This window comes from Muntiacus reevesi, chromosome X (genome assembly GCF_963930625.1).
Source record: "Muntiacus reevesi chromosome X, mMunRee1.1, whole genome shotgun sequence".
Lineage (NCBI taxonomy): Eukaryota > Metazoa > Chordata > Mammalia > Artiodactyla > Cervidae > Muntiacus > Muntiacus reevesi.
Genome location: NC_089271.1, coordinates 22396948 through 22424690, shown reverse-complemented (window position 1 = coordinate 22424690; position 27743 = coordinate 22396948). Strand labels below are relative to the sequence as shown.

At 40.4% G+C, this 27743-nt stretch overlaps 1 protein-coding gene across 4 annotated transcripts in view; it reads left to right on the top strand.

The window, feature by feature from the left end:
* PCYT1B (phosphate cytidylyltransferase 1B, choline) overlaps positions 1–27743 on the top strand; it is a 120721-nt gene that overhangs the window by 55208 nt on the left and 37770 nt on the right. For all 4 annotated transcript variants that reach the window (XM_065915223.1, XM_065915222.1, XM_065915220.1 and 1 more), the window contains exons 4-5: positions 19129–19280; positions 23498–23576. In XM_065915223.1, the coding sequence (XP_065771295.1) occupies positions 19129–19280; positions 23498–23576 (231 nt within the window). The remainder of the gene's footprint in view (positions 1–19128; positions 19281–23497; positions 23577–27743) is intronic.

The following is a 27743-nucleotide window of genomic DNA, read 5'->3' as shown; positions in this document are numbered from 1 at the left end:
CTAAAGTACAAGCTAGGAGTCATCAATCAGGGCAAAGTACAAGCTAGGAGTCAGCCAATCAGGGCAGTGTACAGGCTTAGAGTAAGGCAATCAGAGCAAAATACTGGCTAGCAGTCAGCCAGTCAGAGCAAATACAGGCCTAAAGTCAGCCATTTAGGGAGTAGTAGAGGCTAGGAGTCAGCCATTCAGGGCAAAGTGCATGCTAGGAGTCAGCTAAAATCAGGGCAAAATACAGCCTGTTTTTGTTTTTCATTGGTTAAGTCCTGTCTGACTTTTAGCAACCCCATGGACTGCAGCAGGCCTGGCTTCCCTATCCTCCACTCTCTTCCAGAGTTGGTTCATATTTGTGTCCCTTGTGTGGGTAATACTATCTAACCATCTCATCTTCTGCTGCCCAGTTCTCCTTTTGCCTTCAGTCTTGCCCAGCATAAGGGCCTTTTCCAGTGAGTTGGCTCTTCGCATCAGGTGGCTAAAGTATTAGAGCTTCAGCATTGGTCCTTCCAATGCATATTTAGGGTTGATTTCCTTTAGGATTGACTGGCTTGTTCTCCTTGAAGTCCAAGGGACTCTCAAGACTCTTCTCCAACTCCATAGTTCAAAAGCATCAGTTCTTCGGCACTTAACCTTCTTTATGGTCCAACACTCATTTCCATACATGACTCCTGGAAACACCATAGCTTTAACTGTACATACCTTTGTTTGCAACGTGCTGTCTTTACTTTTTAATATGCTGTCTAGGGTTATCATAGCTTTCCTTCCAAGGAGTAAGCATCTTTTGATTTCATGTCTGCAGTCACCACCCTCAGTGATTTTGGAGCCCAAGAAAACAAAATCTGTCACTGTTTCCACTTTTTTCCCTTCTGTTTGCCATGAAGTAATGGGACTGGATGCCATGATCTTAATTTTTTGAATATTGAGTTTCAAGCCAGGTTTTTCACTCTCCTCTTTCATCCCCATCAAGAGGCTCTTCAGTTCTTTTTCACTTTCTGCCATTAGAGTGGTATTGTCTGCTTATCTGAGGTTGTTGGTGTTTACATTCTTTGGGTTTGGATAAATATATTATGACATATATCCACCGTTGTGAATTTTACGTATATCCACTGTAAAAACAGTTGCAGTGCCTGTAAAATGGTGTGTACTCTGTCTATTCATCTATCTCCTACTCAACCCCTGGCAACCACTGATCTTTTTACTGTCTCCATCAGTTCAGTTCAGTCGCTCAGTCATGTCCGACTCTTTGCAACCCCATGGACTGCAGCACGCCAGGCTTCCCTGTCTATCACCAACTCCCAGAGTTTACCCAAACTCATGTCCATTGAGTCAGTGATGCCATCCAACCATCTCATCCTCTGTCGTCCCCTACTCTTCCCACCTTCAGTCTTTCCCAGCATCAGGGTCTTTTCCAATGAGTCAGTTCTTCACATCAGAAGGCCAAAGTATTGGAGTTTCAGCTTCAGCATCAGTCCTTCCAATGAATATTCAGGACTGATTCCCTTTAGGATGGACTGGTTGGATCTCCTTACAGTCCAAGGAACTCTCAAGAGTCTTCTCCAACACCACAGTTCAAAATCATCAATTATTTGGCACTCAGCTTTCTTGATAGTCCAACTCTCACATCCATACGTGACCACTGGAAAAACCATAGCTTTGACTAGAAAGACCTTTGTTGGCAAAGTAACATCTCTGCTTTTTAATATGCTGTCTAGGTTGGTCATACCTTTCCTTCTAAGGAGCAAGCATCTTTTAATTTCATGGCTGCAGTCACCATCTGCAGTGATTCTGGAGCCTTTTCCAGAATGTCATATAACTGGAATCATAGAGTCTGTATCTTTTTCATATAGACTTTTTTCACTTAGTAATATGCACTTACACTCCTCCGCGGCATGTTGACTCATTTCTTTTTAGCACTGGGTATCCAGACAATATTCCATTGTCTGGATGTACCACAGTTTGTTTATCCATTCACCTTTTGAAGGACATCTTGGCTGCATCCAAGTTTTGGCAATTATAAACAAAGCTGCTATAAACATCTACATGCAGGTTTTTGTATGAATGTAAGTTTTCTGTTCATTTTGGTAAATACCAAGTAGTGTGATTGCTAGATCATATGTTAAGTGTATGTTTAGCTTTGTTAGAAAGTGCCAAAGAGTCTTCCAAGGTAACTGTACAATTTCGCATTCGAATCAGCAATGAATGAGAATGCCTGTTACTCCAGTTCCTCACCAGGATTTGGTATTGTCAGTATTTTGTACTTTGGCCATTTTATTCTGTGCATAGTGATATCTCATTGTCATTTTATTTTGCAGTTTCCTGATAATATGTGATGTTGAACATCTTTTCATATGCTTGCTTAACACCTGCATATCTTCTTTGTCAAGGTGTCTATTCTGATCTTTTTTGCTATTTTTAATCCAGTTGTTCATTATCTTATTGTTGAGTTTTAAGAGTTCTTTGTATAATTTCAATAATAGTCCTGTATCAGTTGTGTCTTTTCAAATATTTTCTCCCAGTCTGTGGTTTGTCTTCTTATTCCATTGACATAGCTTTTGGCAGATCAGAAATATTTAATTTTAATGAAGTCCAGTTTATCAGTTGTCTTTGGTTTGTGTCTTGGGTGTTGTATGTAAGAAGTCACTGCCATACCTAGGGTCATCTGGGTTTTCTCATATGTTACCTTCTACAAGTTTTATACTTTTGTGTTCTACTTTTTGATTTATGATCCATTTTGATCCAGTTTTTGTGAACAGTATAAGATCTGTATTTAGATTCCTTTTCTTTTCTTGCTTGTCTTACTGCACTAGCTAGGACTTCCAATACAATGTTGAAAAGCCATGGTGAGAGGGGACATCCTTGCCTTAGTCCTGATCTTAGTGGAAAAAGTTTGATTTTCTCACCATTTGAGATTGATGTTAGCTATAGGGTTTTTGTAGATAGTCTTTATCAAGTTCAGGAAGTCCTGCTCTATTTTTAGTTTACTAAGAAATTTTTTTTGGTATCATGAATGGGTATTGGATTTTATCAAATGCTTTTTCTACGTCTGTTGATGTCATCATGTGATTTTTCTTTTGCCTGTTGATGTGATGAATTACATTAATTTATTTTTTGTATTTTTAAAATTGAAGTACAGTATTATATGTTACAGGAGTGCAATATAGCAATTCATAATTTTTAAAGGTTATATTCCACTTATAAAATATTGGCTATATTCCCTGTATTGTAAATACATCCTCATAGCTTACTTATTTTATAAATAATAGTTTGTATTTTTAAATTCCTGTCCCCTTTCTTGCCCCTCCCTCCTTCCTTCTCTCCACTGGTAACCACTGGTTTGTTTTCTATATCTGTGAGTCTGTTTGCCTTGGATAAATCCCACTTGGTTGTGGTATATGATTCTTTTAATGTCTTGTTGGATTTTAATTGTTAATATTTTGTTAAAGGGTTTTTTATCTATGTTAATGAGAGGTAGCAGTCTCTAGTTTTCCTCTCTTATAAGGTGTTTGGTTTTAGTTTTAGGGTAGTGCTGATGTCACTGAATGGATTAGGAGGCCTCCCTTCTGTTTCTAACTTCTGAAAGATATTTAGAGAACTGTTACTGTTTCTTCCTTTACTGTTTGGTAGAATTCACCAGTGAACCTATCTGGGCTTAGCACTTTCTCTTTTGGAAGGTTGTTACATACTGATTAAATTTCTTTAATAGATAGAAGCCTATTCAGATTGTCTCTTTCTTCCAATGTGAATTTTGGCAGCTTGTGTCTTTTAAGGAATTGGTTACTTTCACCTACGTTATCATGTTTGTGGGCATAGAATTGCTCAAAATATCCCTTTGTTATCCTTTTAATGTCCATGAGATCTGTAATAATGTCCTCTTTTTCATTTCTGATACTGGTCATTTGTATCTTTTTCTCTCTTTTTCTTTGTTAGCTTGGCTAGTGCATTATCAATTTTACTGATCTTTTCACAGAACTAGCTTTTGTGTTCTTTCTCTATTCATTCCTGTTTTCAACTTCATTGATTTCTGCTGATTTTTATTATTTATTTTCTTTTGCTTACTTTGGGTTGAATTTGCTCTTCTTTTTTCTAGTTTCCTAAGATAGAAGCTTAGATTATTGATTTCAGTCTTTCTTCTTTTCTGATATATATATAATCAATGTTATAAATCTCCTTCTTAAATGCTTTTCACTGCATCCCACAAATTTTGGTAAGTTGTGTTTCCATTTTCAGTTAGTTCAAAGTAGTAGAAAATATTTCTTGATTTATTCTTTGACCCATGTGTTATTTAGAAGTATGGTGTTTAACCTCTAATTATTTTTGGATTTTCCACTATTTTTCTGTTGTTGATTCCTAGTTTAAATCCATTGTGATCTGAGACCAGACATTGTATGATTTCTTTTCTTTTAAATTTGTTAACATGTGCTTCCCTGGTGGTTTAGAGGGTAAAGCGCCTGCCCTCAATACAGGAGACCTGAGTTTGATTCCTGGGTCAGGAAGATCCCCTGGAGAAGCAAATGGCAACCCACTCCAGTACCCTTGCCTGAAAAATCCCATGAACGGAGGAGCCTGGTAGGCTATAGTCCATGGGGTCGCAAAGAGTCGGATGCGACTGAGCGACTTCACTTTCAGTTTCAACATGTGCTTAATGGCCCAGAATGTGGTCTATCTTGGTAAATGCTCCATGTGAGCTTGAGAAGGATGTGTATTCACCTGTGGTTGAATTAAGTAGTCTATAGATGTCAGTTATATTAAGTTGATTCATGGTTCTGTGGTTTGCATGCATACACATACACAATTAAATATATTGTTTATGTCATTATTTTGAATGTACTGTTATTTGTTAGATTAATAAGAAAATAAAAGGTTTTTTTGGTAGTTCCATTTTTTAAATTGAAGTATAGTTGTTATACAATATTATATAAGTTCCAGGTGTACAAAATAGTGAGTCACAGTTTTTAAAGATTACATACCATTTATAGTTATTATAAAATATTAGCTATATTCCCCATGCTGTACAATATATCCTTGTAGATTTTTTCCCTATTTTTTAAAATTTAACTATTTAAAAAAAATTTACAATGTTGTGTTGGTTTCTGCCATACAGCAGCACAAATCAGCCATAATTATATTAAAACACACATCCTCTCCCTCTCTAGCCTTTCTCCCCTCCCTGCATCCCATCCCTCCAGATCATCATAGAGTGCCAGACTGGGTTCCCTGTGCTACACAGCAACTTCTCAGTAGCTAGCCATCTTAGACCTAAGAATAAGAAAAATAAAAATAAAAATTTTTGTTTTATCTTCACTTATTCTTCAATGCTCTTCCTTTTTAAAGTGTAGCTCTGAACTGCTGACTTATATAATTTTCCTTCTTTCTGAAGAACTGTAAAAACATTTCTTGCAAGGTAGGTCTTTTGGAAAAAATTCCCTCAATTTTTGTTTGTCTGAGAAAGTCTTTTTAGCTCCTTCACTTTTAAAAGATGATTTTGTATGCTACAGAATTGTAGATTGGTGGGGGTTTTCTCTCAACACTATAAATATTTCACTTCACTCACAGCTTAAAAATTTTTTATTTTATATTGTAATACAGTTGATTAACAATGTTGTGTTAGTTTCAGGTGTACAGCAAAGTGATTGTTATACATATATCTATTCTTCAAATTCGTTTCCCATTTAAGTTATTACAGAATATTGAGCAGAGCCCCCTGTGGTATACAGTAGGTCCTTATTTGTTATCTATTTTTAAATATAGCAGTGTGTACATGTCAATCTGAAATTTCCAGTGTATCCCTCCCCACTTTTCTTCCCACCTGGTAACCCTAAGTTTATTGTCTAAGCCTGTGAGTCTGTTTTGTGATAGCTCATTGCAGTTTTGATTTACATTTCTCTAATAATTAGCAGTGTTGAACATCTTTTCATGTGTTTCTTGGCCATCTCTATGTCTTCTTTGGAGAAATGTCTATTTAGATCTGCCCATTTTTTGATTGGATTGTTTGTTTTCTTGCTATTCAGTTGCATGAGCTATTTGTAAATTTTGGTGTCTAATCCCTCATTGGTCACATCATTTGCAAATATTTTATCCCATTCCACAGGTTGTCTTTTTGTTATGGTTTCCTTTGCTATGCCAAAGCTTTCGAGTCTGATTAGTTCCCATTTGTTCATTTTTGTTTTTATTTCCATTACTCTAGGAGATGGATCAAAAAAGATCTTGCTGCAACTTACATCAGAGAGTGTTCTGCCTATGTTTTCCTCTAAGAGTTTTATAATATCAAGCCTTACATTTAGGTCTTTAATCCATTCTGAATTTATTTTTGTGCATGGTGTTAGGGAGTGTTCTAACTTCATTCTTTTACATATAGCTGTCCAGTTTTCCCGGCACCATTTATTGAAGAGACTGTCCTTCTTCCACTGTATAGTCTTGCCTCTTTTGTGATAGACTAATTGACTATAGGTGTGTGGATTTATTTCTGGACTTTCTATCCTGTTCCATTTATATATATTCCTGTTTTGTTCCAGTACCATACTGTTTTGATTACTGTAGCTTTGAGGTACAGTCTGAAGTCAGGGAGCCTGATTCCTCCAGCTTTGTTTTTCTTTTTCAAGATTGCTTTGGCTGTTTGGGGTCTTTTGTGTCTCTATACAAGTTTTAAGATTTTGTTGTTCTAATTCTATAAAAAATGCTGTTGGTAATTTGATATAGATTGCATTGAATCTGTAGATTGCCTTGGGTAGTATAGCTATTTTGACAATATTGATTCTTCCAATTCAAGAATATGGTGTATCTTTCCATCTTTTTGTGTAATCTTCAATTGCTCTCATCAGCATCTTACAGTTTTCAGAACACTGATCTTTTGTCTCCTTAAGTAGGTTTATTCCTACATATTTTATTCTTTTTGTTGTGATGGTAAATGGGATTATTTCTTTAATCTCTCTGATCTTTTGTTGTCAGTGTATAGAAATACAAGGGATTTCTGTGTGTTTATTGTATATCCTGCAACTTTACTGAATTCATTTAGGAACTCTAGCAGTTTTCAGGTAACATCTTCAGGATTTTCTATGTAGAGCATCATGTCATCAGCAAACAGTGACAGTTTTACACCTACGTTTCCAATTTGAATTCCTTTTATTTATTTTTCCTCTAAGATTGCCATAACTAGGACTTCCAAAACTATGTTGACTGAAAGTGGTGAGAGTGAACGTCCTTATCTTGTTCTTGATCTTAGAGGAAGTACTTTCAACTTTTTACCATTGAGTATGATATTAGTTGTGAGTTTGTCATATATGGCCTTTATTATGTTGAGGTATGTTCCCTCTATGCTCACTTTCTAGAGGTTTTTTTTTTTTTCTATCAGAAATGACTGTCGAATTTTGTCAAAAGCTTATTCTACATCTTTTGAGATGATCATGTGGTTTTTATTCATCAATTCATTGATGTGGTGTTTCACATAGATTGGTTGCAGATGCTGAAAAATCCTTGTATCTTTGGTCCAAATCCCACTTGGATTAATGTATTTTTGAATTTGGATTGCTAGTATTTTGAAGATTTTTGCATCTATATTGATTAGTGATATTGGCCTGTAGTTTATTTTTTTTGGGTTTCTTTGTCTGGTTTTGGTATCAGGGTGATGGTTGCCTCATAGAATGGGTTTGGGAGTATTCCTTCCTTTGCAGTTTTTTTGGAAGAGTTTGAGAAAGATAGATGTTAACTCTTCTATTAAATGATAGAACTTACCTGTGAAGCTATGAGGTCCTGGACTTTTGTTTGTTGGAAGTTTCTAAATCACAGTTTCAACTTCAGTACTTGTGATCAGTCTGTTCATATTTTCTGTTTCTTCCTGGTTCAGTCTTTGAAGATTGTACCTTTTTAAGAAAGTGTTCCTTTCTTTGAAGTTGTCTATTTTATTGGCATATAGTTGATTTTAGTAGCCTCTTCTGATCCTTTGCGTTCTGTGGTGTCCATTGAAACTTCTCCTTTTTCATTTCTAATTTTATTGATTTGAGCCCTCTCCCTTGTTTTCCTGTTGAGTCTGGCTAAAGATTTTTAAAGCTTATCTTTTCAAGTAACCAGCTTTTAGTTTCATTGATCTCTTCTATTGTTTTCTTCTTTTCTATTTCATTTATTTCTGCTCAGATCTTTATGATTTTTTTCCTTCTGCTAACTTTGAGTTTTGTTTTTTTTCTTCTTTCTCTAGTTGCTTTAGGTGTAAGGTTAGATTATTTATTTGTGCTTTTCTTGTTTCCTGAAGTAGAATTGTATTGTGATAAACTTCCTTCCTAGAACTGCTTTTACTGCATCAAATAGGTTTTGGATCATTGTATTTTTTTTTCATTTGGCTCTAAGTATTTTTTTGATTTCCTCTTTATTTCTTCAGTGATCTATTGATTGTTTAGTAGCACATTGTTAGGCTACACGTTTGTGTTTTTTAATTTTTTTATTGTAGTTGATTTCTAATTTCATAGTGTTGTCATTGAAAAAGTTGCTTGATATCATTTTTATTTTCCTAATTTTACTGAGGCTCACTTTGTGATCCCAGCATGTGATCAGTCCTGGAGAATGTTCCACGTGCACTTGAGAAGGATGTATATTCTGCTGCTTTTCAGTGGAATGTTCTATAAATATCAATTAACTATCTGTTCTAACATCATCTGTTCTGGATGATCTGTCCATTGATCAAAGTGAGGTGTTAAAATCTCCCACAATTATGGTGTTACTGTCAATTTTTCTCTTTATAATTGTTAGTATTTGCCTTATATATTGAAGTACTCCTATGTTGAGTGCCTATATATTTACAATTTTTATATCTTCTTTTTGTATCAATCCTTTGATGAATATCTAGTGTCTTTCTTTGTCTTGTAACAGTCTTTAGTTTATTTTGTTTGATATGAGTATTGCTACTCCAGCTTTATTTTTATTTCCATTTTCATGGATTACCTTTTTCTCATCCCCTCACTTTCAGTCAGTATATGTCCCTTGATCTGAAGTGGATCTGTTGTAGACAGATATATAAGTCTTGGTTTTTTATCCATTCAGCCAGTCTTTCTTTTGGTTGAAGCATTTAATCCATTTACATTTAAGATACTGACCTTCCCAAGTGGTGGTGGTGGTTTAGTTGCTAAGTCATGTCTGACTCTTGTGACCCCATGGACTATAGCCTGCCAGGCTCCTTGGTCCATGGGATTCTCCAGGAAATAATACTGGAGTGGGTTGCCATTTCCTTCTCCAGGGGATCTTCATGACCCAGGAATCAAACCTGGGTCTCCTGCATTGCAAACGTATGCTTTACCTAATGAGCTACGAGGGAATCCCAAGTGGCACTAGTGGTAACAAACCTGCCTGCCAATGCAGGAGACCTAAGAGATGTAGGTTCTATCCTTGGGTTGGGAAGATCCCCTGGAGGAGGGCATGGCAACCCACTCCAGTATTCTTGCCTGGAGAATCCCCATGGACAGAGGAGCATGGTGGGCTACAGTCCATAGGGTCACAAAGAGTTGGACACAACTGAAGCAACTTAGCATGCACCCACGTGCATGTTCTTACTGCCATTTTGTTAATTACCTTGGATTTGTTTTTGTAGGTCTTTTTTCTTCTCTTCCTCTTTTGTTCCCTTCCCTTGTGATTTGATGACTAACTTTAGTGCTGTGTTTGGATTCCTTTTTCTTCTTTGTGTGTGTATCTATTGTTGATTTTCAGCTTGCAGTTGCCTTGAGGTTTTGATATAGCAGCCTAGCCTATGTATAAACAAATTATTTTAAGTTGCTGGTCTTTTAATTTCAAATGCATTTCCAATATCCTGCATTTGTGCTCTCCTAGTCTCACAACTGGGGCTTCCCTGGTGGCTCAGACTAAAGAATCTGCCTGCAATGAAGGAGACCTGAGTTCAATTCCTGGAGAAGGGAATGACTACCCACTTCAGTATTCTTGCCTGGAGAATTCCACAGACAGAGGAGCCTGGTGGGCTATCGTCCACGCGATCACAAAGAGTTGGACACCACTGAGCGACTAACATTTTCACTTTTCACTTCTCACATTTGCTGCATTTTTTTTTAAAAATGTATTTATTTATGACTATGCTGGGTCTTCATTGCTGTGCATGGACTTTCTCTAGTTGCAGCAAATGGTGGCAGCTCTCTAGTTGTGTACAGGCTTCTCATTGCCATGGCTTCTCTTGTTGCAGAGCATGGGCTCTAGGTCATGTGCTCAGTAACTGTGGCCCATGGGTTTACTTGCCCCATGGTAAAGTGGAATCTTCTTGGTCCAGGGATCAAACCCATGTCCCCTTTACTGGCAGGAGGATTCCTAACCACTGGACCACCAGGGGAATTCCACAATTGCTGGTTTTGATAGCATATTTGTGTGAGTGTGATTTGTTTTCTTTAATGTATATTTACCTTTACTGGTGAGCTTTTCCATTTGTAATTTTCTTGTTTCTAGTTGTGACCTTGTCTTTTCTGCTTAGAGAAGTTCCTTTCATGTTTGTTTATTTCCCTTTTTATTTACTTTTGGCTGTGCTGGGTCTTCATTGCTGTGTGGGCTTTTCTCTAGTTGCAGCAAGTGGGGACTACTCTCTAGTTGTATTGCATGGGTTTCTCATTGTGGTGGCTTCTCTTGTTGAGGAGCATGGACTGTAGGGCATGCAACTGTAGAGCCAGTAGTTGCTACATGTGAGCTCAGGAGTTGTGGCTCCTGGGCTCTAGAGCACAGGCTCAGTAGTTGTGACACATGGGCTTAGTTGTTCCACGGCATGTGGGATCTTCCCAGATCAGGGCTCGAACCCATGTCTCCTGCACTGGCAGGTGCATTCTTTACCCCTGAGCCATCAGGGAAGCCTATCCTTAAGCTTTTCTTTTTTTATTTTTTCAAAGCTGGTCTGATGGTGCTGAATTCTTTTAGCTTTTGCTTGTCTGTAAAGCTTTTTTACTTATTTTTGGCTACACTGGATCTTCGTTGCTTCATGAGGGCTTTCTCTAGTTGTAGAGATCGGGGCTACTCTCTGGTTGTGGTGCATGAGCTTCTCCTTGCAGTGGCTTCTCTGGTTTCAGAGCATGGACTAGGGAGTGCAGGCTTCAGTAGTTGTGGCACATGGGTTTAGTTGCCCTGCAGCTTCCTGGATCAGTGATCAAACCCATGTCCTCTGCACTGGCAGACAGATTCTTAACCACTGGACCACCAGGAAAGTCCATCTGTAAAGCTTTTTGTTTCTATGTCAAATCTGAATGAGAGCCTTATCACATAGAGTATTCTTTTTTCTTTTTTTTTCTTCTTCCTTTTTTTTTCTTTTTTTTTTTTTTCACGTAGAGTATTCTTGATGATAGATTCTTCTTCCCTTTCATCACTTTCAGTATATTGGCCCACTCCCTTCTGGCCTGCAGAGTTTCTGCTGAGGAATCAGCTGATAACCTTATGGGAGTTCTCCTTTATGTTATTTGCTGCTTTTCACCACTTCACTCACTTCTTGCTTGCATCATTTTGGTGGAGATGTCCAATGTAATTTTTCCCTTTGCTCCTCTATAGGTAAGATGTTTTGTTTTTGTTCTTTTGGCCGTGTGCCATGTGGAATTGTAATTTCCTGACCAGGGATTGAACAACTGACATGATATTGTAGATGAATATTTTTGTGGATGAATATATTACTGCTTGAATGAGACAGGGTTTAACATTGATTTTATTCCTCTTTTTTGTTACAGATGTAAGTGCTACAGTATTTTGTTCATAGAAATATTTATGGAAATGGAAGTTTAATATAGTAATGCCACTCAATCTTTGAATGCTTATTTGCCAGATATCACAAAAATAATTTACTACTGTCATCAAAATAATTTTAACTGCCTGTCAAGTGATAATTTGTTAAAAATCTTTAAAATTTGTTGTTAGGCAGTGGATTATAAATGATGTGACCTACAAAAAGATTTGTTTCCAGTTATTAGAATAATTTGCTTTGTCCCTTTCTAGGAAGTATAACACAAAGGCTATATCAAGACTAATCAATGAATCTTAATTATAACGCTTATTCTTTTACTTGAAAGCAGCCTATTCAACCAGAAATACTCAGGCAGGGTTGGGGAAATAGAAATATTGGTAATTTCATTACACCAGTGTCAATACAATACATTTTTATAAAATGTATTTATCACTTGCTTAAAACTTAAAAAACACACCTTGGGGCTGCAGTTTTAGCAAATTTAGCAAATTTGCAGAAAACATCATCTAGCCTAATTGGCAAAACCAATCCTCATTGTTATACCTACTAAAATCCTAGAAATGCAGAAAAAGTCTTTTCAGTTCAAATATAGTAATATATTTCAAGAAGCCTTAAGAAAACCACTGAGAAATGTTATAGAATCTATTGTATAAAAAAGAATCAGTCAAGATTAAAATAATGTAAGTATAATAACAAGTTACAAAGAAGATACAAAGTTACAAAAATAATATAATATCCTTAATGTATAGTAATACAATATAATTTATATGCAGAATTATGATATTTATAAGAAGAGTATGCTTTTTTTTAAGGCATGTTATTCCTTCCCTGGGTTGGGAAGATCCCCTGGAGAAGGGACAGGCTACCCACTGCAGTATTCTGACCTGGAGAATTTCATGGACTGTATAGTCCATGGGGTCACAAAGAGTCAAACATGCCTGAGCAACTTTCACTTTCATTTCACTTTTCATTTCACTTTCACTTTCCTTCTCTAAATATTGGTATATGGGTGTATCAAGCTCTGGTGTTTGGCTTTTGGGAGTAATTAAGTAAAATCTATAAAAATCAGAAATAACTTACCTTTTTTAGATATCTTGGTTATACTTTTCCTATGTACTTGAGGATAGAGAAGGGCATATACTACCAAAAAGTAACTTGGCATAGATATTTTATTTTTTGTTATGAGGAGCTAGGAAATAAAACACTTTAGAATATGAAATGGGAGAAAGATTCATTGTAAATGGAATAAATATGATATGAGTTAGTATAATAGATATTTGTCTTCCTTTAAAAATAGTATGTTTGAAATCTTGGAGGAAAGCATGTGAATATTTTATCCACATGTTCATTCCAATGTAATTTGAAGCATTTGATAATTCCAGGAAAATATTTCAGTTGTATTTCTAAGAAGCAGCAGTACCAGCCTATACAGCTTTGACTTATTGAAGTGATTCTGAAGTGAGTAGCAGAAAAAATGCTTACTCGTTAACTACAAGAGAAAAGGCACTTCTAGGATTCAATATAAGCATTGAGAATAGCTGGAAAAAAATGCTTACCCTTAACTACATGAAAAAGCAATCTTCAGCATTCAGTATTCTTATCAGTGCTCCTTTGCTTTGAATTCATGGGCCTTATCCCTTAAGATCTTTGCATCCTTTGATAATAGTTGGGAGAAGGAAGAGGCAAAGTGTTAGGTAAAAATTTACATCATTCCCCAGTCTACCATATTTAGTTTCTAACATTCAGTTTCACCTATAACAGAAACATGTGCAAGAAAAAGACAGGAAGCTTTTATAGGTTAAGGGTGCTTTGAGTAGTCACTAAATGAGCTTTCTGTTTGATTTGGCCTCAGGATTTAATTCCCTGCCATGCAGTGTAATAAGGTTTAGATGATGGCTTTCTTTTGTAGAGTAGAGTAAGGTCGATTCTGGACACAGGGCTTTCTCCGGCCCGTTAATTTTAGGAAAGGCTACTCTTAGAAGTTGTGGATCTGGAAATCAATTCCTTTCAAACTACCAGTGTTTGGATACCTCTTGAAAAGCCTTTGTGTATCTCTAGGGGTATGTGTACCCTAGTTTGAAGATTATCTTAAACTATCTATCTTGAGTTTGACAAAACACCTTAATGGCAGAAAATCCTATAGGGAGGAAAGTTAGGGAGTCCCTTAAAATAGATATTCTGGGGACTTCCCTGGTGGTCCAATGGCTAAGACTTGCACTCTCAATGCAGGGGGCCTGAGTTCAGTCCCTGGAACTAGATCCCACATGCTGCAACTAAGACCTGGTGCAGCCAAATAAATAAAAATATTAAAAAATAAAATAAAATGGTTGAAAGGCAAACGTTTAACATTATGTATGTAGTTACCAAAGAAAATGGTGACAGTGAACTGAAAGAACCTACTATATTAATTGTGGACCCCCTTACTTATGCAGGCAGGTTTGTTGTAGGATTTCCCTTGGGTAGAGCATGGGCTTTGCTCATGAAACCACTCTGTTTGGGGCAAGTGCACAGACCCGAACTGGTGAAATACTTAGTATTTAGAAGAAATATTAACTATTGATTCAAAGACTAGCTAGAAACTGTGATAATTGGTGGTACTACTTTGTACTTCCCAACCTTAGTAGTAACAGATACCACAGACTGCCATGATTTTTGCACTATAATACCTGTGATTTTAATTTTTAAGTACAGAGTCAGTTATAATTTGAAATTTTTTTATGCATGTTTTCCCTGTGGGCATTATTTTAGTGAATTGGAACTATCCAGTTATAGGACCTTTTCCCCCTCCATTTTAATTTAAAATCTCACACCATTTTAAAACCAAGATAAGAAATTAAAATTATTTTTTTGAAATTAAAATTTATATCAGAGAATTTTTCTCCTGGAAAAATTTTTGTAAGGATGTGAGTCACCACATACTGACTTCTGCCTCCCAGGAGAGGGATAAAAAGCTAACAATAATAGAAATACTATGCCCACTAGACATAACTATTACTCTATAAATGTAGGCTTATGCTCTATTGTATCTTGATTGAAATTAAATATTCCTCTAAGACTATATTTTGCCTGACTGGTGGGAGATTCAGTCTTTGTTGGGATCTCTTCATTGCCCTAAAGTCAAACAAGATTGCAAGATGTTGACAGAAACAGGAGAGGAGCTTCCAGTCTCCAGCCCAGACCATTTTGCATTGCTCTCATCATCTGAACCCACAAAATTGCTTGGAAGGAGCAAATCCACTGTGCCTGTGGAAGGTGAGGCCCTGGCCGTCTGTGCCCAGGTGAACCCCAGTGTCCTCATCGCTCCCGGGACTCTGCTGCTGGTGGGACCCTCTGACCTTGGACTTCTTCCTCTTTTGGAGGAATCTTCTATGTGTCTTCTTACAGAGTTCCTCCCAAAGAGCTCTGGCTCTGGGAAAACAGCAGCCAGAAAGACAGGCCGTCCACCAGCAGCTTGAACCTCACAGTTTCTGTGGGGGAGTTTGTACCGAGAAGCTGGGCATGTGCGTGGAGTGGGGGCAGGGAAAAGGCAGAGCCGAAAACACAAACGAATAGATGTCTCCACAAATGGTCCTGGATCACTGCTACTATGAAAAAATGGCAAGCATTACTGAGCATGCCTCTCTGCTCACACAGATGATCAAATTTGATTCTCCAAACTTTGCCATGTGTTAAAGATAGACAACTGAGGTTTAGAGAGTTTGATTTTTATAATTTTTAATTATTATTATTGTAAGCATTTATTTACTTATTTGGCTGCACTGGGTCTTTGTTGTGGCATGCAGTATCTTTAGTTGAGGCGTGTGAACTCTTAGTTGCTTCATGTGGGATTGTTAGTTGCAGCATGTGGGATCTAGTTCTCTGACCAGGGATCAGACCCCCGGCCCCCTTCATCAGGAGTGCGGAGTCCTAGCCACTGGACTACCGGGCAAGTCTGAGGTTTAGAGAGTTTGAGTAACTTACCCAGTAATAAGTAGCTGAGCTGGGATTCTAACCAGCTCGAAGTTGGTTAAGGCTCGAAGTTGGTTGGGCTTGAAAATTCACTCCTTGTGTTATATTTTCTCTCCTGCAGGGTATTAGTAATATTTTATTTTGAGCACAGTGGGCTGCCGGTATAGGTTAGCTCCAGTAGGAGCTCCCAGACAGCTCAGTGAATTCACCCCCGGAACGCCACTGCTCAGAGTTCTCCATCTGGTTGTCAGGCTGCATTTGCCAAGACTCGAGAACAACAGTGCCGCTTTGGGCATAATTAATGTTTAGACAATAACTGGTCAGCGTTTTCAGCTGCTTCTTGAGGTCACTCCTGGGATATGAAAATAGGACCCCATGTTGGCATAAACAGGTTGTTTGTTTCCTTTGTGCTCTGTCAGGAGGCCATTATCTCAGTTGTCTCAAAGTGACACTGAATTGGTCAGGTGCAGGGTCAAAAGGAAGGGGAGGATATGGTTTGGCTTTGTTTTCTGTTGTTTAAAATAGAAAATTGATGGATCTGAAATCCATTCTTGCTTAATACAATTCTTGAGGCAGTCCTTTAATAAATTCCTTTAGTCTTTTAAAAAGTAAAATCTTTTAAGAACATTTCAAAAGCCATAGATCAATTTTTAAATTGTACAGCTTGGCCCATAAATAATTCCTATCTATGAAGTCAAACCCCAATGCATTTGGTGAATGAATACATGACATGGTCATTATGGCCCTACTACACGCCCCCCTCCCCAAGCTGGGTGGGATGGGTGCTTCAGACATAGGCTGGACTGTTTACTCCAGATGTGCATAATATGCTTCAGGGGCTTTCAAATGTTGTCTGCCTTGGAATCATCCCTGAAGCTTGTTAAAAATAGTGCTGCTCACGCCCCACTCCAGATCCACTATCTTAGTTCATTTGAGCTCCTTTAACAAAATACCACAGACCAGGTAGCTCAAAACAACAGAAATTCATTTCTCATCATTCTGAAGGCTGAAGAGTATAAAGTCCAGACACTGACATGGTCTTCAGGCAAGAACCCTCTTCCTGATTCAGAGCTGGATCATTCTCAGTGTCTTCTTACATGGTGAAAGGGCTAGGGAGCTCTCTGGGGCCTCCTTTATAAGGTACTAATGCCATTCATGACCTGAGCACCTCCCAAAGGCTTACCTCCTTAATATCATCATCTTTGGGAGTTAAGATTTCAATATATGAGTTTTGGGGAGACACAAATTCAGACCATAGAACCCACTGAATCTAAACCTTGAGGAGTGGAGCTTGGGCATCTTTAAAAAGCTCCTTAGGTGATTCTAATACTTAAGAGGTTTTTGAGCCAGCCACGTGGTTGATGGTGTTGATAATGTAAGACACTACAATGTTTTCTATGTTGTATTGTGAATATGTCTATTCATCATCACAGGAAGTATGTATAGGAGATATATAGACATACACATGTGTGTTGAGAGGCATACTAGTCTCTTATGTGCATGAATGTTGGAATGTACCTGCAGGTAAACATACCTCTATTATTTTAAATCCTAGTAAACATTTATCGAGCATCTATACATATCAGGCACTGTTAATTCATTCAACAAATAGTGAAGAGTCTCCTATGGGCCTTCAGAAAAGGAAACAGACAAAAGTCCCTGTCTTCAAGAAGCTAATATTTTAGTAGAGAAACACCAACAATAAATGAATAAGGCAATCATATAATGATGAGTGCCATAGCAAGAAGTAAAGTGGGAAGGTGCGAGGCCTGCCAATGGTGGGGGCAGATCCCAAGTTAGAATACAGTGGCTGGGGGAGCCTTGAGGGAGGAGAGGGAGTGAGTCCTATGGCAATTGGGGGCACAGTTGGTCCAGGTTTGGGGAACAGGAAGTGCAAAGCCCTGATCTGAGTATGAGTATTCCTGGTGGCTTCAGGAAGTAGCCAAGGAGGCCAGGGGCTGGGACACAATAGGAGATGCAGTCAGAGAGGCAAGGAATGGCTGGAGGGGATTGTGGATCTGGTAGGGGCCTGGAGGCTGCCAGAGGAGTTTGGCTTTGACTCTGAGGGAGATGGGCAGGGTTCAACTACTGAGGGTGATGTCATCTGATAGGTCTTTAATGGTGAATGGGCCGGGCAGGGAGCGGTGAAAGTGGTGAGGAGAACGTAGCTTTGGTGCGCTGTGAGGGAGCCAGCAGTTTTGCTGATGATTTGGACACAGAGTGTGTGAGGGCTGCAGCAGGAGGGTTTCCAAGGATGCTGAGTGCATTACTCTGTGGCCAGATTTGTTCCTGGATGTGGGTCATGACCTGGTTCCAAGAAAATGACTGTATTTTTGTTTTTTAAAATATCTTGTACACTTAAAATTTGTAAGGTTATTGCATGTACATTAGGCCTTAAAAAAACAACCTCATCTTCAGGAGCGGTCAGGTTAGTCTGACTGGCTGCAGTAAGATGCTGATGGGGATGTTGATGAACCGGACCTGTAGCCACAATGCCATCTCTTCCTGACATGTAGAAAAGCTGCTTTTACCAACAAAAATATATTTTGGATATGATATAAAGAATATTTATTGCTCACTTTATTTCAAAGCACTTCTTTTTTTAAGAATTTTTTATGTGGACCATTTTTTTTAAAAGTCTTTATTGAATTTGTTACAATATTGCTGCTATTTTAAGTCTTGGTGTTTTGGCTCCAAGACATGGGATCTTCACTCCCTGACCAGGGATTGAACCTGCACCCCCTGCATTGGAAGGTTTAGTCTTAACCACTGGGCCACCAGGGAAGTCCCTATTTCAAAGCACGTATATGTAAATCCTCAAAAAATCGTTTCTAAAGCTGATGGTGCAGTATAGTATCATGCCTGTTTGAGGATTCAGGAGCTTGAGATCTAGTAAAGATGAGGCGTGGGAAGGATGAATTCGGCTTGACCATCTCTTCTATTTTGTGACTTTCTCCTCTTGATTGTATAGTGACTGGACCGCAATCCATGGAACAGAAGCATGTGTGTGTGCACACGTGTGTGTGCATATGTGCATGTATGTGAATCACACTTAGGTTACTAAGCACAATGATATAGTTAAGGAACTAGAACTCATTGCTCCAATGTTCAATAATTCAGGCCTCTTGGTCTCCTTGCTGTCTTTTCTCTGTTCATTTGATCATTTTATTTCTGAATAGCAATTTTCACTGAAGGGTGGGATAAGGAAATAAAAAATGTAAAAGTCACATTTGGGGGTGTGGAGAATAATTTTAATAAAAGCCACAGTGGAGAGTGCATTTGTAATTAGCACTAAAATAAAATTCTCCATTGCCAGTGAATTTTAGCTTGCCTCACTGATCCTTTGTTCCCATTAAAAAACAAAAAGAAACAAAAATGAAGAGTTTGATTATGCCACACACCTAGCGAGGCTGAGGAGTTAGTCTGTACTGGGATGGCTGTGGGCAGGGCCTGGGCCAGCAAACAGCATTTAATGCATTTACCTGCTTCAGTTTGCAGTGACGACCTCACTCACAAATTCAAGGGTTTCACCGTGATGAATGAAGCGGAGAGATACGAAGCTCTGAGACACTGTCGCTATGTGGATGAAGTCATTAGAGATGCTCCGTGGACACTCACCCCAGAGTTTCTGGAAAAACACAAGGTATTTATTCCTCCACATTCTGTAAGTAACAGGATTAGAGAGTCGTCTGTTTCAGCCGCTTATACCCAGAAAAATCCAAGGAGTCTTCCACCTTAGGAAAGCGGTAACTCCAGGGGCTGTCATCTGGTGTCACTTGATGCAGCAGCTGTCCTGTGCTCACGCCTGCGGACTGACAGCCGTCTCCTTCCTCACTGTGGGCTCTGGAGCTGGACCACTCGGGTCCACGTGTGGCTTCTGTCCCTTCGTAACTGTGGGACCTTGAGCAAGACATTGAACGCACCTAAACTGTAAACTGCTGTTTTGAGGATCTAATGAGATCATGTTGTGAAACCCTTAGCACACTGGCTGGCCCAAAGCAAGAGGTCCAAAAACATCATCACCATTATCACCATCGTTATTGATGCTTATAGATTCACAGGCATCATTTTGCATGGAACAAATGACCACACATCTTATCCAGAGGTGCAGGGGTCAGGCTCTAAGGAAAAAACTTTCTATCTCTGATTTTGTGACCCTGAGACTCCTACTGATAGATTTTTATTAGTTGAAAACATGAGAAATCCTTTTGATCTGCATGAAATTATGTGCTTTGTATCTCCCTACAAGCCCTACATTAGGAGCTATTCTTTCCTTTTATAAGCAGTACAAAAAAATAAGATTAAGCTGTTCTAAGAGTTTTCTTTTCTATTTTTAAATTCACGATGCAGCAGAGAATAGAGAATGCTGATAAATGTGCATGGGTAATAGCCGAGGAGACAATTTCCCAGCAAGAAGAAAAAGGAAAAGGAAAAACTACAATATGATTTACTTGCAGCAATCACGAACACATTTTTACTAAGCATCTATTGTATCTGCAACTTGTGTGAAGCGTTACGGGGCTGCTTGTGATGGCTGCCGTTTATCGAGTACTTGCCATGAACCCCGCCCAGGGCTAAGGGCTTCACTCTTACAGGAATCCCATTCAATCTCATGGCCACCCTGAGACGTTGTTGTTGTTGTCATCCGCTGGAGAGGCAAGGACAACTAAGTTTGAGTACTAAGAATAGAATTAATGGCCGTAACATTTGTTGAGTACTTGCTGTGTACCAGTTATCCTTTTTAGCACTTTTACATAATTGTATTATTTAATCCAGCGATTCTCAAGTGGGGGCAACTTTGCCCCCAAGGGATAGTTAACAATGGAAGCAACTAAAGGGGTGCTAATGGCATCCAGTGGGTAAAGCCAGGGGTGCTGCTAAGCTTCCTACAATGTGCAAGATTGACTCTCCCCCTCCAGCAAAGAATTATCTAGCTCAGCATGTCACTAGTACCAAGGCAGAGAAATCCTGATTTAATCTTTATTACTTCCCCAAAGGCTCAGTAGTAAAGAATCTGTCTGTAATTCGGCTTCGATCCCTGGGTGGGGAAGATCCTCTGAGGGAAGAAATGGCAACCCACTCCAATATTCTTGCCTGGGAAATCCCGTGGACAGAGGAGCCTGGCGGGCTACAGTCCATAGGGGTGCAAATAGTCTGACACAACTGAGTGCACAGAGCACTAAGATGAGTTACACAGCTAGTAAGTGATGAAGCAGCAATCCATACCCAGGCAAGTTAAACTGCTCCTTTACCTCTCAAGCTGAAGTGAAGCCTTTTAATAAAGGGCTTTGAAGTTTAGGCAAGGAGGTTTTTTTGTTTGGTTGGTTTTTGGCCATGTCACGTGGTATGTGGGATCTTAGTTCCCCAACCCAGGATTGAACCTGTGTCCCCTGCATTGGAAACATGGGGTGTTAACCACTGGACTGCCAGGGCATTTCTCAGGCAAGCAGTTTTTACTTGATGTAGGAGAGAACAAGGAACTAGTGAAGATCAGCAGGTATAAGGATGACAAAAAGAGAACTCTGTTGAAGGAGGTTCCCCCACCATGTGACAGAGGGATGGCTGGAGAGGAAAGAGCCTGCAGTGAGGAAGGTCAGGTACAAGTTGGTATTAATAATCCAGGTTATGGGGCCCCGGACTTGGCATAAGCAATGGAGAAGAAGAGGTGTGTGTATGCACTCATGTGAGTACACACACACGTACACGCCCCAGTGGAACTCGTGACTTCTGTGCTATTGACGGTGAAGGGAGTAGAGAACAAAGGCTGATTCTAGGGTGTCTGGAGCCTAAGTAAATGAGAAAAGGGAGGCGCAATTGAAAGGGACACCAGTTTTAAGGATGAGTGGAGATTCCAGACAGGTTTTTAAAGTGACAGCAAGGGTGGCAATAGAGAAAAGGATGATTTTGGGCAAATTGGGCAAGTTTTATCATTTCAGCAGCTGTATGACCCAACTGAATTAGTAATACTTGCCCTACCTGCCTCACAAAGTAGGTGTATAAATCGAATGAGAAGAGACGTGAATTCATTTCTACAATATAAAATATAACTTAAGTGGGGGACTGCCTGGCGGTCCAGTGGTTAGAACTCTAACTTACACTGCAGGGGGTATGGGTTTGATCCCTGGTTGGGGAAGTAGGATCCCACATGCTGTGTGGCACAGCCAAAAAATTAAAAAAATATTACTTATGTGTGAGGGAGGGCCTATTGCCATCAGTGAGATAGGAAATGAGGATTTTGGGTCTTCATAGTAGAGGTGATTAAAACCTGAAGGATGGATGAAATCTCTGAAGGAGAGATTTTCTTTTATTTTTAACATAAATTTATTTTAATTGGAGGCTAATTACTTTACAACATTGTAGTGGTTTTGCCATACATTGACATGAATCAGCCTTGGGTGTACATGTGTTCCCCATCCTGAACCCCCCTTCCACCTCCCTCCCCATCCCATCCCTCTGAGTCATCCCAGTGCACCAGCCCCGAGCACCCTGTCTCGTGCATCGAACCTGGACTGGCAATTCGTTTCATATATGATAATATACATGTTTCAATGTCATTCTCCCAAATCATCCCACCCTCACCCTCTCCCACAAAGTCCAAAAGACTGTTCAATACCTGTGTCTCTTTTGCTGTCTCGCATATAGGGTTATTATTACCATCTTTCTAAATTCCATATATATGCGTTAGTATACTGTATTGGTGTTTTTCTTACTTCACTCTGTATAATAGACTCCAGTTTCATCCACTTCATTAGAACTGATTCAAATGAATTCTTTTTAACGGCTGAGTAATATTCCATTGTGTATATGTACCACAGCTTTCTTATCCATTCGTCTGGTGATGGATATCTAGGTTGCTTCCATGTCCTGGCTATTATAAACAGTGCTGTGATGAACACTGGGGTATATGTGTCTCTTTCAATTCTGGTTTCCTTAGTGTGTATGCCCAGCAGCGGGATTTCTGGGTCGTATGGCAGTTCTATTTCCAGTTTTTTAAGAAATCTCCACACTGTTGTCCATAGTGGCTATACTAGTTTGCATTCCCACCAACAGTGTAAGAGGGTTCCCTTTTCTCCACACCCTCTCCAGCATTTATTGCTTGTAGACTTTTGGATAGCAGCCATTCTGACTGGCGTGAAATGGTACCTCATTGTGGTTTTGATTTGCATTTCTCTGATAATGAGTGATGTTGAGCATCTTTTCATGTGTTTGTTAGCCATCTGTATGTCTTCTTTGGAGAAATGTCTGTTTAGCTGAAGGAGAGATTTTAGAGGCAGAAGAATAGAAGGCCAAAAAAACCTACTGTTAGAGGTAAGAGAAGAAAGAGGGACCAGCAAAGGAGAGAAACCAATCTAGGTCCCATCATTGTGGGCAGATTTACTGTCTGAGCCACCAGGGAAGCCCAAGAGTATTGGAGTGAGTAGCCTATCCCTTCTCCAGGGGAGCTTCCCAACCCAGGGATTGATCCCAGGTCTCCCACATTGCAGGCAGCTTCTTTACTGTCTGAGCCACCACGGAAGTCCAAGAATACTGAAGTGGGTAGCCTATCCTTTCTCCAGGGGATCTTCCTGACCCAGGAATCGAACTGGGGTCTCCTGCATTATAGGCGGATTCTTTACCAGCTGAGCTACCAGGGAAGCCCTCATGCAAACAAAGACAGTTGGAAATACCTTCCAGTCCAGGATTCAAGTCTACCTTATAAATCGCTTATTTAAACTGCTTTTCCAACAAATAAAAATAAATGGAAAAAAATAAAAAATAAACTGCTTTATCATAACTGTTTTATTTTTAAAAATATGTATTTTCGTATCACAGACATGTACCCCCATCCCTGTGGTGATGTCACTCTTCTCTCTCTGACAGATTGACTTTGTGGCCCACGATGACATTCCGTACTCTTCTGCTGGCTCTGATGATGTTTACAAGCATATAAAGGAAGCAGGTGAGGGGTCCTCCTGTGTTCACCTGTCCCCTGTGGCATGACACTCAGGTTTAGTAAGAGACGCCAGCCCTGGGTCTGCAACACATGCTTACAAGGCGTGGACTTTCAGATGTCTCCCAGGGAGCCTCTGCAAGCTTCTGTTGACATGTGCTAAGGCTCAGCTGTGGTGCAGACACCAGTTAGGTGTTTACATAGAAATTAACCTGAGCACCAACATACTCGACTTCCAGTTTGAGGCTCAATTTTAGAGGACGTAAAATCACAGGACTCTTATTTTTCTTTATTGAGGAGTACTTGATTTACAGTGTTGTGTTAGTTTCTGGTGTACAGCAAAGTGATTCAGCTATACATGTATATGTATTCTTTTCCACGATAGATTACTGCAAGATATTGAATATAATTCCTGTGCTATACAGTAGGACCTTTCTGTTTATCTGTTTTACATATAGTAGTGTGTATCTGCTTAGGGCTTCCCAGGTGGTGCAACTGTTAAGGAATCCACTTGCCAATGCAGGAGACATAGAGACATGGGTTCAATCCTTGGGTCGGGAAGATCCCCTGGAGAAGAACATGGCAACCTACTCCAGTATTCTTGCCTGGAGAATCCCATGGACAGAGAGAGGAACCTGGTGGGTAAAGTCCACGGGGTCGCAAAGAGTTAGATACGACTGAGCAACTGAGCACACACATGCTATGTATCTATTAATCCCAATCTCCTAATTTATTTATTTTTATTTATTTATTTTTCCAATCTCCTAATTTATCCCCCTCCCCCAACCCTGTTGTTTGAAGGGCAATCATTTTCCTCATTAACAATGAAATTGCTCTACGCTCCCAAGAAAGTTCCTTCCAGAAGAAGACAGATAACTGGCTAATTAATGATCTGGACTCCCTGTCTCCCTAGTCCAGTCCTGCCATATGTCATCCTGTCACACATTAATATCCTCAGGCACCATATACGGAGGCAAAAAAAAAAAAAATGGATACATTTATTTGTGGAATCAGGTAAACTGCTCTCCTCTTGAAGCAGTTAGCTGATGTCCTAGAAGGCAGACAAGGCGCCTGAGCTTTGGAAGTTGTTCCACTTGTCACTAGGCATTTCTCTTCAGGTCGGAGACTCTGGTTGGTCCTAGGGACTTATTGGGGGGCTGGAAAGAGGGGAGTTTCCTTCCCTGTCGACTCCCTAGAATTACTTCCTTTGTCAAGTACCCTCCACGCTCCTGTGCTGCTCAGACTCCAGGGAAGTGGCTGCTGGGGCGTCAGAGCAGACCTGCGGCTTATGCCCTCAGCGGAGTTCTCAGTGCGCCCTGGCATCATCTACCTCCTGGTTGTCCCCTTCCTGCCCTGCTTTACCCGTACCTCCTTGTGCCCTTGCCTCTTCTCCTGCATCCTGATGAAGAGGGCTGCGTTTTCTGCCCCAGGCTAGCCTCTTTACCCTCCCTTCCCTGGAGCACGTTTTCTCTCATTCCTCCTCCCTTTGTGATCCAAGGCTGTCACTCTCTGTAGTGTCTTATCAGCTTAGAACACATGGAAGTCTACAAAAACTGACCCCAACCCTTCCTTCCGCCCTCCCTCCTGCCTCTTCCTCCACTCACATCCTTGCTCAGTCCTCCTCTTAGTGGCAACTGTCATCCCTCAGCCACGTGCTCTGACTTTTGTCCCATCCTGGCTCAGTTCTCAGTTCTTTGGACCACCCAGTCCAGTGGTCTCAGCTCAGTCCCTGCCCAGGCATAAGGACCCTGCCGACCGTGTACTTTCCCTAGACGCTCTTGTCTTTGCTTCCATTTCCGGGACACTTCTGGGACCTTCTAATTTCTCATTGCTCTCTGACCACTGCTAGGTTTTGTCACTGGGTTTCTCTCCTTATCTCACCAGCCTTGCTCTGTGCTCTGCCTTCCACACACCCTACACTCCAGGCCCACGGAGTCTGTCCTTTGTACTTTGTACGTGGAGTCTGCTTTGTCCCTTTGCTCCAGTTGTCCTCTGAGCTTGGAATGCCCTTCCTCTGAGCTTCTAGGTCAGGGCCCCGCTGAGGAGCCAGCCTGGACATGCCCTCTCTCCCTGGGGCACGATTCAACACACCCCGTGCCCTCCTCAGATGCAGATGCTCATTGCACAGACACCTCCTTTTCAACTCCCTTCCCTTGGCAGCCTGATCATGTGTGTGTTCCTACCTAGAGTGAAGTGCCGCAGGCCATGGCCATGTCCCATCCATCTTTGCACCCCCAGCACAGTCCCTGGTATATCCGTGGTGCTCCTTGAGTGCTGGTGGAACAAGAGAATGCTTTTATAGAGTACGATGGGGAGGCAGCCTAAGATGGAAGCCTTAGTCTGCAGGGCTCTTCCAAACACACGGGGAAAGGAGCCATTTACCTAGATAGCATTACCTATATAATTGCACAATGCACTTCTGTCTTGTGGAATTAATTGTTCATATCATTTAGATGTAAGGGTGATATTTTGACCTGAATGATACTGTCCTTCTTATCCAGTTTGTTGACTTTCTATTGGTATTTGACCTCTGAGTCCCTCACACACCTCTTTATTGAAGGAGATGTTCATGATATGCTAAATTACTCCAAACCATCTTTGCCTCACATTCCAACAAAATCTCAGTGAAAGATGGAAGGAATAACTATTTGACTTGTTTCAAAAATGGCTATGATCCAGAGACTTCCCTGGTGGTCCAGGGGTTGGGACTCTGTGCTTCCACCGCAAGGGGCATGGGTTCAATCCCTGGTTGGGGAGCTAAGATTCCACATGCCATGGGGCATGGCCAAAAAGAAGAAAACTAAAAAAAACCCAAATGACTATGATCTGGATGAAAGATCTTTGAAATTGTATCTAAAGTTTGCGTTTTTCTTGCCCTACTCTATAACAGGCAAGAACTCAAAAATTTTAACTGCTCTTTTGGTGAATGTATAATGGAAAGTAGTCTTGGCTATTCCCAGTGCTGGTCATTTTCCTGAGGTTTTCCATCAGTGTCACAGGATTTCAAGTCAAACCAGGAATCAAAATAGTCATTGCTGGGATTTTTAAAATACCCAGCCCACCCAGAGTATATAGATTTGGATTACATAAAAAGACTGCTGGGACAACTGAACTGAATAAATTCTATCTTCTTGGAGGGTTGGATGGTTTTCCTGACTCTAAATGTGGAGCTGTCCGTGGTAGAGGGGGCAATACAGTCCATTACCTTGATTCCTTCACTTCTCCACCCATCTCCCTCTATCAGACCACCTTTCATAAGCCTGCTGCTGCCTGAGAACCTTGGAATGAAGAAGTGTTTGAGGAAGGCATGGACTGGAACTGGTATTGTAGCTAAAGATAGGTGCAGAAGTAGTGGGTCAGCCAAAAAGTTTGTTCGTGTTTTTCTGTACAATGTAACAGAGAAACTCCGATGAACTTTTTGACCAACCCAATAGATTTTTAATGGCTTAGTTTAATTTCTGCCATTTTACTCTCTACCGTTGGAGAAGGGAATGGCAACCCACTGCAGTATTCTTGCCTGGAGAGTCGCATAGACAGAGGAGCCTGGCGGGCTATAGTCCATGGAGTCACAAAGAGCTGGACATGACTGAGTGACTAACACATACAACACACACTGTCTACCATGAGTGACTGAGTGAAAGTCGCTCAGTCCTGTCTGACTCTTTGAAGCCCTGTGGACTGTACAGTCCATGGAATTCTCTAGGCCAGAATACTGGAGTGGGTAGCCTTTCCCTTCTCCAAGGGATCTTCCCAACCCAGGGATTGGACCCAGGTCTCCCACATTGCAGGTGGATTCTTTACCAACTGAGCTTTCTGGGAAGCCATCTACCATGCATCTCATCTATAGGGACTGCACTGCACCCGTGCATACCTCCCTCCATGCATTAAAGCATCATCTGGCGTGGTGCATGGCACAGACACTGTGGTTGAGTCAGTTACCATATGCTTTCCATAGGGACTTCAGGAAGCCGAATACACGCTCCGTTATATTTGAGCTGTCCCCGTTGCTGGCGTCTGCCACCAGAGCCCTCTTCCCTGCTCCCTGGGGGCCGCTGGAACTTCACGCATGTTGGTCCCAGCATCCTTCCCCTCAGCCTGCAGCCACTGCTGCCTTTTCCCAATGCTCAGGGGCCTTCAGATTCTGAGCATAGCACAGGCTCCTGAGGGTCAGTCACC